Source organism: Trichomycterus rosablanca, chromosome 6 (genome assembly GCF_030014385.1).
Source record: "Trichomycterus rosablanca isolate fTriRos1 chromosome 6, fTriRos1.hap1, whole genome shotgun sequence".
NCBI lineage: Eukaryota > Metazoa > Chordata > Actinopteri > Siluriformes > Trichomycteridae > Trichomycterus > Trichomycterus rosablanca.
In genome coordinates this window covers 42,097,894-42,110,276 of record NC_085993.1, presented here as the reverse complement: position 1 = coordinate 42,110,276, position 12,383 = coordinate 42,097,894, and the positions used below count along the sequence as shown (strand labels likewise).

Below are 12,383 nucleotides of genomic sequence, written 5' to 3'. Positions count from 1 at the left end.
AAATGAAAATGCAGTCCAATTCTAAGTTCAATTAGTACTAATGTCTGGGGAAACAGGCCAACAGAACCAGGAGCAGGTAAAGGTTGTACAAATAAAATGTGCATCAGGAGTTGCTAATGGTCCAGATGTTCTTTTAGATCTGCCTGATAGAGATGTGAAAATAGCTGTAATAATTATTATAAAAATAAGGCAGAAAAAAGTGTATGGAAGCCCAGGCTATGACACTGCATGTTAACTCACATTTATGGGCAATTTAGAGACGCCAATCCACTGAATGGCATGTTGTTTGAAAAATGAAATTAAGCCTAAAAACACATATTGACAGGACATGTCTCAGTCTCATGTCTTAGTTAATTTAAACACAAGCATTAAACCAGCCACTTTGGCAACACCAACAGCAACACTTGAAGTTGTTCCAGGAACAATGACAGAATGCTGGATTACACACTTTGGACAAACTGTCAACTCAGTCACACACGGGCAATTTAGATTAGCCAGTTCATGTACAGGCATGTTTTGGGAGGTAGAAGGAATTTAGGGTACTGAGAGGACAAACCAAAGACATGAGAAGAAAATACCAAGCTCAGAGACTGGAGTATCTTATAGAAATGCAGATTAAGCCCAGTACCCTTGTATCCTAGTGGAAAGTGCCAAGGATCAAACCCTAGTTTGCAACACCTGCCCGACTTACTGACACCAGTGCATTACCTCACACACTCTTTCACACATTACAGCAATGGAGAGTACTCGATTCACCTGTTGTCATGTTTGTGTGAGGAAACCCACACAAACAGTGAGAGCATGGTGAACTCATCACAGGTGAACTAACAACTGGAGCTGAGGATTGAACTTGGGACCCTGGAGCTGACAAAAGGCCAAATGTAACTCTCGACAAATAGTATCTGTGTTTAAAGATTGAATTCGGGGACCCTAAAGCTGTCCACTGTCACCTAATGCATCACAGTGCTGCCTAGAATCATATCCCTTTATTCAATTAATAATCTAGCCAGTACTATAGAAATAGATGATGACAGATAATTGCGCTTTTAGAAAAGTGACTACATGAAAAGCACAAGCATGTTAGAGAGTCTATGTACTCGTGATGTCCAGGAAATCAGGATGCTATTTACACATACCTGTTTTTCTGCACTCGTGTTGGATTTCCGAGAATAGATTTCGCTAGGCAGATGCATTACAATTCCAGGCAGATTTGTCACCAGTGTTGTTTTCAGATAATGGAATGAAGTCATAAAGTCACTACATAGTGTGTACATGGTAGGACAAATCACGAGTGGCCAGGACAAGCAGCCTTTGTGCCTCAACCAGCTAGTTTTAAAGGTGCATTGGAACAAGTGGCTTCAGTTACAAGGTAAACTATAGTAGCTGTTGTGTTTTGCCCCATAGCTACTGTCCCATAAGACAGTAGTGTTGGCTGTTTCCTACAATGTGACTAGTAGGAAAAAAGCCATATGTGTTTCCATGTCCTGTTTCAGTCTTATAATACACTTGTAAATGTTAACAATTGTGTTTTGTTGTGTTCTTTAGATATTTCTACTGTAAAGACTGTAACAAGTGAGCTTGTGTGGCGCAATGATAAGAGCCACGCTGCTGGTAACAGCGGTGCCTGGGGTTTGAATCCCAGGCTGGGCTCCTAAATACAATAAGAGGCATAGTGTTATTCACCTAGCTTTTGAGGACACATATCAATGCACCCTCAGTGCAAACCCCAAGGCCAGACACACAGGAGAGTTGCATCAGAAAGAGCATTCAGTGTAAAAACTATGCCAAATCAAATCTATCAAATGATCCACTGTGGAGACCCCTAAGAAGTGCAGATGAAAAGAATCATTCATTCAATACTAGTGAACCTTGAATAAGTAGCTGCCCTGGTAACATAATAATAAAGCAGTAACTAATATATTTAAATCAAATACATCATCCAGAACCACTCAGTTTCCTAACTGATTCCTAGTTAGGAAGCATAATCCACAAATTCAAAGCTATCACCAGCTGCCACCAGATTCCTGAAGAGACAGGTGGTCAAAAACCCTCATATGACTGAAAAGGACCTCCAGCAGCGTTTGGTGGCAGCAGGGACTAAGGTTTCAGTTTGCACAGTAAGGCGCATACTAAATACTAAAGACGTACAGCTTTACTGACCCAAACGCACAAGAAAAGAGCGAAGAGAGCGAAGGCTGGCCCGTGTGGTCCGATCCAACAGACGAGCTACTGTAGCTCAGATTGCTGAAGAAGTTAATGCTGGTTCTGATAGAAAGGTGTCAGAAACAGAAGGAAACTGCTGCTACCGTGGTAATTAGAAATCGTTTAAGTAGTGTTCACTTTTAGTCTTAGTAACGCAGTGTGTGCGCAGGCATATCAGCATAACAACCTATTTAATATACTGTTGTTTGAGTAGCGCAGTGGGCAGAGCGCATCGCACATATTTTTCCGCCCTAGGTTCGAATCCGGCTTAGGGCGAAACTAAAGTAACACAAGCAGGGTCGGCGCTATGGGGGCGCTGGGGTGGGCATTGCCCCCCCGAGATTTTCTCACTGCCCCCTAAGCAACGCAGTCCAGAACCGGGGCTGCATGTCAGTGTGAAGATGGATTATGTAAAAATGTTGTTTGCACTATTGAGAAAAAATGTTACTTATGACGGTGTCAGACCCGTTATATTTTTTTATAGGTGCAACCCTAACCGCCTACCCCCCACTCCCGCTCAGGTAAACACCTGCCACCTAACCCCCACCCCATGCCCTCCACCAACCCGCCAGCCCAGGGTGTTCCTTATTTCCAGTTCTGAAAGTTGGCAACCCTATTTTGGAGTTGTGTTCCTGACAACCGTTGAAGAAAATGAGGTCTTCTTATGTTATTAATTCGTGGTGTCGATTTTTCGCAACTATTGATTCTGTTTACATATTTCATGTCTACTTATAAATCTTTGTTGTTCGTTTTTCTATGTACAAAGTGAAAATGGCAGCACGGTGGCTAAGTGGGTACTAGCACTGTCGCCTCACAGCAAGAAGGTCCTGGGTTCGATCCCCAGGTGGGGCGGTCCGGGTCCTTTCTGTGTGGAGTTTGCATGTTCTCCCCGTGTCTGCGTGGGTTTCCTCCGGGTGCTCCGGTTTCCTCCCACAGTCCAAAAACATGCAAGTGAGGTGAATTGGAGACACTTAATTGTCCAGGACTGTGCTCGATATAACCTTGTGAACTGATGAATCTTGTGTAATGAGTAACTACCGTTCCTGTCATGAATGTAACCAAAGTGTAAAACAAAGTTAAAATACTAATAAACAAACAAACAAACAAAGTGAACATACATTATGTATGTTAATTTAAAGCAGAAATGTGAACTGAAAGTATATTTAAAAAACAAGTGTACTGGTACAGTCGATCAGAACTACACTGAACCCACCAGCAACAGCAGCAACATTTAGCTCCACCAGAATCCGCTCTCAAGGCTGCGAGGCAGAACTAGAGAGCATTAGCGCACTGATTGGCCGGAGGCACTAGAATGGAGGCGGAGTTACCCAGAATCGGAGGCACTGATTGGCTCGATTCATTCGAACGCAGTGTTTTCCTGGAAAGTTCTTAGAACGGGTTCCAGCGAAGCTCAGGAAAAGCTGATCTGTATGTGAGAAAAAAATAGAAAGCAAACCGCAGTCTGTCTCCACTGCGCTAAACCTAATTCATCAGGTCACTATAAAACACTGTTCTGTGTGTATTGTTTAAAAAAGCCGTGATGAATCATGACACGCAGGTCTGATGGTGGTTGGAGTTAAAACGGGTGAAATACCGAGAATGGTTCAGGCTGGATGATGAGCTGATGGCGTCAGAGGCGCTGCTGACACAAGCGGGCTGTTTCTGAGAAACCTCGTTCCTGGAAGTCAGGCGGAATTGCCAAGCCAAAAGCCACAGTTGTTTCGGCTGCAGTTTTATCGTGCTAGTCTGATCAAACCCCCCTCACAAACACAAAGAGTGCTGCCTCAGCTCCAGCACCAGCACCAGCACCAGCTCTCATCCCGTCCTGGACACGGAGATTCGGTTCGAATTCGGTTCGAGTTCAACCGGCGTGTTTTTTTCCCCCAAACTGAAGAGATCTACCATACTGAAACACTACGATCTGGATTCGGGTTTGTTGAATATAAAAAAGGACAAAGCAGAATCGCCTGAGAAACTTTCAGAAAGCTCAAGGAAGCAGATTTTTCACATAAAATGATTCTCTGCGTCCAAGGGTGAGTTTAATATACAGTATGAATAGAAACAGCTGATACTTAATGAATTTAATCACCTGATCCAGTAATCTACTACCTTGTGTTACTTCTTGTTGCCATTTTGTTAGATCTGGTTGATTCACTTGACTTATTTTGCGGATTTCAGGTTTTTATCTACTTTAAAATAAAAATACCCAAACACTTTAGTATAATCAAGTAGAATTATTATAGGAAAACATTTCTGAAGTAATAAATTTGGCTTTTATGATCATTCATCAGAAGTGTCTGATACATAGTGTATTAATTTTACCCAGTTTGTCCATCTCATTGTCCATGTTGAACAATGACAAATGAATTCACTTAATTTTTTACTTCTGTTTTCTTTTATTGTTGCTTTTATTTATTATTTAATTTATCACTAGTGACTTGACCAGATTTATTTTAAGCTTTATGATTTTTTTTGTCCTAATTCACTTTCTTCTATTGTTGCTGTTTGTTGGCTTTTCATTTAAGATTTATTTTGCTTACTATTATTACCATTGTTTTTTTTATTATTATTATATTATTGTATATTAAAATTACTTAACAGGTGTAATTATGCATAATTTTTCTTATAAATAGAAATGTATTATCAGTGTCATATATGGTCTTTAAAACATAAAACTATTATTAATAAAAAATATTATTTTTTACATCACCGTCCAGTTGATAAATGAATTAACTGTACATTCACACAATTTTACTTATATTTTTCTTTATGGGTTGCACATCTGAATGGTAAGATAATGCAGCATAATCTTTAAAATAAACCAGAACAGTCAGCCTTGATTTAAACAAAAATATTGTCATAGCCTACTCAGGATTACCAGTGACCATGATAAACCTAAAATGTACTCCGAATCTTCAGGAATTGTCCTCAAAGCATGCATGTTTATGAATGGACCTTAAATCTAAAACACATTTCTTTATTTTCTGTGTAGATTGTTTGTTACTGATCCCACTAATATTATAATTAATTATTAATGATAATATTAATGGCATGGATTCAGGTGGTTTTCAGTATTCTTGAACAATCAAGGAGTCATTTATTACAATAATGAATCATTGGGTTTACCCCCATTAAACCCCACTACTCATCATTTCTCCCATTCAAATCATTTCTGTTTTACATTTCTGTTCTGTACCGGCATAAAAAGTGTTATTTCTCTTTTTCAGTTCTCCATTTCTTTTTATATCAGATCTTGTTTTTTAACCATTTGTGCTGTATTCTGGCTGGCATAGGAAATCGACAAGCAGATTTTTTTCTTGTGTTCTTTGTTTAAAAGTCCATTATGTGCTGCGTTCAAGCTGCTGGTGCAGTAAATCAGGCCTACAGTCACAGAACACAGAATGCTTTTTAGACTCCTTCTACAATTTTATAGCAAAATGTGTTACTGAACAAAATCTAAGGCAGATTATTGATTCTTTTAATTGTATATTTTTGTGTGTTTTTGTGCAGTCCCAGAGCTCTGTTAGCAGACTCACAGTCTCAAGTGGTTCCACTGGGCGTTTCAGTCCTCTCTGCTTCACCACATTGCCTTCGCAACGCATCCAAACTCTGGGACCACAGCAAAGACCTACACACCATTGCCAGCACCTTTTGCTACCTCGATGCCTCAGGTAAAGTCCCAAACTAAGAATGATGTTTTCATTGAACTTTCTTTGGAAATCTAAGATATGGATTGTACACATTCCTCCTGGCTGACTGTGTATCATTTGACTCATAATGAGGAATTTTGTTTTAACAGTACAGCCAGTACTTTTGACTGGAGTACACTGTTGTCTTAGCAGATGCAAATAATGTATTTAGAACAGGTCACTCATAAGAGAAGCGTATGCGAGTTCCCCAGATTAAATTTAGAATATAGTCAAATGAATGATGTGTTGCACTGAAAGTGGATTTCCTGGAACAAATAGCCAAAATGGCAGCTATAGAGGAGGTACTCTAGCTTACAGGATGGTTATGAACAAAGGCCCATACAGAGCTATAAATTGTGTACTTGCTTTTCTATAAAATTGTATTGTATGTTTGTATATAGGCAGTTACCTAGGCATACATAACATTCCAGTCTTTACTGTCATCTTAGAACGTGTTAAACGTATCATTGTAACATTAGACAGCACCACACCTCTTCTGTACTACATGTTAATCTTATGGCAGCACTTCAGTAAAAATGCCAGTTAAACCTTTAGTCTGTTTTGTACCAATCATGAGTCCAAATAATTTGCACTAAATCGAACCAAAGTGGACTATAATTTCATTAAGGCTTTTCAAGACAACCTGGAAATGTAAGACGTGTGAAACACTTTTTTGTTTGTTTAATTCCTGACAAAATTCTTTGGAAGTCACTTCTAATAAAAGAGAAGAGAAAAAAGGCTGAGAAAAAACAGAACTATAAAAAGAGATACTACTTTTGTAACTATAGTAACAAGATCAAGTGGCTTATGTAGAACTAAAGGTCTAAAATAAGTCATGGTGCAAACTGGCACGTCAGCTCAAGTAACCCAGATTTTATCCTAGCATCTGGTTTCTCTCTGTGTTTATTCTCCACATGCTAGTGGGTTTTCTTTGGGTGTTCTGGTTTCCCCCTTATGTCCCAAAAAAAACACGAGCTGGCGAATGACTGGGTGTGACATGAGTTGTATGCCATGCATTGTACTGGTGCCGTCCTGCTTAGCACCTGGTGATTCCAAGACAGGCTTTAGACTAGCGGTTATCTAGGGAGAATAAATAAACAAACTGTATTTATTGATTATTTAAGTGCAATACCATAAAAATCATTATTTAAAACAATGGTCCAAATCAAATGAATACATGTGGTGTATTTGAGGAATACATTTTCCCTTTTCCACCTTTTATCCTCCCAATTACTGGCAGATCACTTCAGGAAAAGTGAAAAGAAGCAGTAATTGAGGTTCTCGCCCAAAGGCCCAATAATAGGTTTTGGATTCTTACCCTCCTACTCACCAGAACAGCCCCTTAATCACATAGGAACTATCAGCATTTAATAATACGTTTTTTTGTCGTTTCTTCCAGGGTGGTACTGGGGCACCATTACAGCCAGCGAGGCTCATTCTCTCCTCGAGGCGGCTCCAGTGGGCACATTCCTGATCCGGGACAGCAGCCACCCTCTGTACTTGTTGACTCTATCTGTGAAAACAGGACGCGGTCCCACCAACGTGCGGATCGAGTACAGCCACGGACGCTTCCAGCTGGACTCCAGCTCACCAGCCCGAGCGCGCGTTCTCTCTTTCCCCGACGTACTGAGCCTCGTGCAGCACTACGCCACCTCGGCAAAGGGCAAAGACTCGGCACAGGAGACCGAATGTGACCCCGTGACCCCTCCGGTGCCTAAAGAATGCGCGGTGCTGCTCAAGCTGAAACGTCCACTGAGCAGACCTCAAGCGTTTCCTTCCTTACAGCATCTTGCACGCTTGACTATTAATCAGTGCACAGCCTGCCCAGATATGCTGCCTCTACCCAAGCCTTTAGTGCAGTACCTACAGGATTACCCGTTCCAGCTCTGACATCACTATGGAGGCGCACAACAGGGACAGCAGCGTCATTCAGGAAAATTACACAGGCACTTGAAGCAAACAAAAGCTCATTTCCAGAGAATGAGATGGGACGTTCGGTGGAAACTAAGAGACTTGTTAATGACTTTTGATGAGACATTTACAGCCAAGCAATGCCAGTATCCTAATGATGTTTAAAAGTAGAGGCAAATAACTGACCTTTCTACAAAATACACCACATACTGTTTGGTAAATGTTATGGAAATAAGAAGGGTAACTGAATGTGTTGCTCACTATAGCTTTTGCCTAGGATCACGTCACTTATTTAATTATCAGTCAGATTATTAGAATTAGAAATTCACACACTTCCTTTTATGTAGGACGATTTCGATCTGGGTAGGGTGTAGTCATTTCCAATACCTGATTGTGCATCTGCTGCCACTTGCACAACCCCCTATAAGATCAAGGAGAGCCGGATCATTACACACACTCCTCCGTCACGTCACATGTCCAATATGTGGCCACTTTTTATCACCTGCCAGTGTTGGGTTCCCACACAGAGCTGTATCGTGTGCCGAGAGGTCCGCAACGGTGTGAGCACATTAGACCTGTATTTTAAAATAAAAGCAAGAAGGCTAATGTAGCTATAAATAAACATACGTTTATAGTCACTAGTGTAGCCCTGGGCTCATTTCCTGCCTAAATCATCTCCCATTCGCCCGAATTCTTTACATTGTTAATTAAATGGTTGCAAACAAAACAAACATACTGAATGTGGAAGCAGCTGTCCTGAAACCAGAATGCTTGTTGCAATTCTTAGCAAATATTTTAACAGCACTCTCCATATGATGAGATTCATGTGCAAACAGGACAATTAAGCCAAAGTTGTTTTTCACTGGCAAATTAGAACAGCTTTGAGGTTGAAAGCCAATAGCCTGTGGTAATCTGTGGCTTTTTTCATCCAGTTTAGGGCAGAACTACCATTTTTTGGAAGTAATTTAAATTATAATTATTAATCCGATACCAAGTATTGGTTTTGGGTTCCATACTGACCTAATTAAAACGGATTAAGAGATTTAACACAGCTTATACTTACAACGAAGGCTGTTGTATTTGAGTCCCAAAGTGTATTGAATTAAGATCTCGGTATCTAAATAATTTCTTTAGTACAAATCACAGTCACATTTATTGTACGTAATCCTGACTAAAATAGCATTTCACTTCACACTTCTGCATAGAGAGCAGACTGCAGAAAAGAGCTTTGTTTCTGTGGGGATGGAAGCATTGAATCAGAATCTGTACAAGCCAATATAGCCGGAAATAAAAAAATAAAAGGATTTGATCTTCAATAATTATAAAAGTCCAATTTGATTCATTAGTTTATTGCCATCTTCGATGTTTGCTTTCCCGAGATCTGAAGTATTGATGCCAGGGTGAGGCGGAGACGTCCATTGTGACTTGATCTATTCGATTTTTTTTTTGTAGGGCTAGAACTGATTGACCCCTGTTGTACTTGGAAATGCCTGTTTTCTTTAAAAAGAAACAATTAATTGGGCGGGGGCGGGGGGGTTTAAAAAATATTCAATGAATGAGGGAATTGTTACAAACTGTGTGGCTCTGCAGTCAAATGGTTCATGAATCTGGTATATAGTTTGCACTATGCTGATATGGTAGCAATTACCTTTCCATACATATTAGCTACATGCATTGTCACTCATAAAAACCTTACTTTGAACACCAAACGTCTTGGCTGATTAAGTATTTCCAGGCTAACGGAAATACTAAGTAATTTATATTTTAAAAGCGACAACCCTGTATTGTCCTGATTTTCTTCTTTTTCTTCTGTGCTTTTGTTTTGATGACGTTCTGGTACATACAACTAAATCAGTCAGTCCAGAATAATTTATTATTTTCTTATTCCCACAATGTGGGTGTTGTATATATTTATGGACGAAGATCCTTTTTTATTTTGTAAGAAAAAATGTATTGAACCACTTTCACTTGATCTTTTTCAATATGCAGTTTTATGTAAATAAATATATTTATTTATTGAAATTTGCCTGGACTGTTCTTTCATTTGTTTATTAAAAGACGTGTCATCTCAAATAAATGTATATTATATATGTAAAAAACAATACAATTTTAATCTAATTTAAAATTATCATAGTAGCAATTGGGAAAAAATAGCAGATTTATGGCCGAGGCTTTGAAGCGTGCGAAGCTGTGGCATAAAAAACTAGGCAGTTTTTTCCCCCCCAGACCAAACACTAAGCTTTAGAAAAACAGCGAAGATTTTCTGGGAAAGAGGATGAGCCGAACTGCTTTAATGAGAAAGGGAATCGGAGCGGAATTGCTCGTCTTCCAGGTACTGGCTTTTCTGTGAACGCTCGGCCTGATGGTCAGACTGCCACTTGAGTCTTTTCGCAACAGCAGTCTACAGCAAAATCTAATCATGTTCACCACCATAAACACGCCTTACGGCACAATTAACTAAAATAACAGGACATTTAGGTCCTCATTTAGATTTTGTTCTATAATAGACTACATTTTAAAGAAATAAAACATGAACCAATGTGCAGAACGTTCATTTTATTTTGAGTCACGTTTCTATTTCTGAACAGACGCGTGACTTAAAAAGCCCGTTTCATCAGAAAAAACCAAATGAGGAAGTCAAATTCATGGAACTGAAGGACAATAGTGTTACTAATAAGAAGAACATGAGGAGACTGATTCCTGATTGTAGGACTTTGTTTGGCAAAACCGTGACTACTGTTTCCCAGAACTGCAGGCCGAGTTTTTTCTGTAGTCTGGTCCATTTCTGTAATTTTACAAGAACGTGCTAGGACGCCTGGACGTTCCATACGGGAAGATTTCCAGCTCCTGCGTTTACTCAGAAAGCTAGCTTTGGTTTGGTTGTAGTGGTTGTTAACAGGATCTTAACTGAAACTGTTGACACTGATGCAACATTAGTTGTTGCTGATATCAACAGGAACGTGTTTCCATGAACAACACTACGTTTTAAACTGCTCCGTTTGAACTCGGCTCAATCTGCTACAAAACTTACAAGTCTTAACAACCCACACACGTGCGATACGGACAGTTAGAATAAAGCTGGTTTACACTTGAAACAATACAGTAGGGAATATGTCTTCCTGCCCGCATGCGTATGTGTGGCTTTTCTGTGTGTGTTTTTTAGGAGAGTGCGGCAGGGCGCCAGCTGTTTCGCAGAACGTGCACATTACTTCCAGGGAGAGGCTTGTGCAGCATCGGGAGGGGGGAGTTCTCAGAAAAGGCTTCAATAATTACCTTCAGCCTACTGCACCCTGCAACACACACACAGTCACCAAACGCCCTCTCAATACAATAAACCACAACCATATACATGAACCAAATCTGCGAGTCTGCAAGTCTGTGCACCAAAAGGTTGCAAAGGAAATCAAAACAAGATAAGAGATGAGTTTGGTAGCTACATTTGGGTTAAAACACAATGGCGGTTTTATTCAGGTTTGCATAACGTCTTTTTGATTTTTTTAATGATCCTTATTTTATTACAGTGCTGAGCAGCTCTGTGGCCCACTAAAGTATTTTAATGACGACCCCCTTCCCCCCACACACACAGTTCTTTGTCTTTTCAGAAAGCTAGTTTTTCTAGGATAATTAAGATCATATCATTTTTATCTGGGATATCTGTTCAACTAAAATGTGGCAGGATAAGTATTTATAAAAATATAACAAAAATTATATTAGCAATAGTACATGGTTAGCAATCACTGCTTTTAGTAAACCACTGTAAGAAACATTTAACTTTTTGTTTTGCAGCACTGTGGTTCAATTATGTAAAGAAAATTCTTGCATATGTGTATACACCGATCAGCCATAACATTAAAACCACCTCCTTGATTCTACACCCAATGTCCATTTTATTAGCTCCACTTACCATATAGAAGCACTTTGTAGTTCTACAATTACTGACTGTAGTCCAGCTGTTTCTCTACATACTGTTTTAGCCTGCTTTCACCCTGTTCTTCAATAGTCAGGACCCCCACAGCACAGGACCACAACAGAGCAGGTATTATTTGGGTGGTGGGTCATCCTCAGCACTGCAGTGACACTGACATGGTGGTGGTGTGTTAGTGTGTGTTGTGCTGGTATGAGTGGATAAGACACAGCAATGGATACACACAGCAACAGATGTCTTGTATCCTGTACGCTTCTTCTATACAAGATTTGTTTCTATAGGAGATTTTTTTTATTTTTAATGACCTTAGTAAGTAAGTAAGTATGTAGCAAGAGATAAAAGTGTACCCAAACCATGTCAACTCACTACTACACTTCAAGAGTTTTTCCCCCTCCCAGTTTCCTCCCGTAACCTAAATATTAACTGCACATGTACCAGATCATTTTCAACTTCTTTATGCAAAATAACAGGAAATCGGCCGAGTGTCATTCAAATATAGCCAACAGCAACCTGTAATCAGAAACTGATACCGACCGAAGAATGATAAACACTGGCCCTTATTTATCGAAGCTGTGGAAAAAAACAAGCAAGAATCTGAGAACATTAACAGGAATCTAATTCATAATAAATTTGCCATACAGCATAAAAACTGCTGA

The 12,383-nt window shown here is 39.7% G+C and overlaps 1 protein-coding gene across 1 annotated transcript; it reads left to right on the top strand.

The window, feature by feature from the left end:
* Nucleotides 1-3,798: 3,798 nt before the first annotated feature.
* Nucleotides 3,799-8,148, top strand: cish (cytokine inducible SH2-containing protein). The gene is made up of 3 exons (XM_062997864.1): nt 3,799-4,235; nt 5,713-5,873; nt 7,291-8,148. The coding sequence occupies exons 1-3, from the start codon at nt 4,216-4,218 to the stop codon at nt 7,779-7,781; spliced, it is 672 nt and encodes a 223-aa protein (XP_062853934.1). The 5' UTR covers nt 3,799-4,215; the 3' UTR covers nt 7,782-8,148.
* The last annotated feature ends 4,235 nt before the right edge of the window (nt 8,149-12,383 follow it).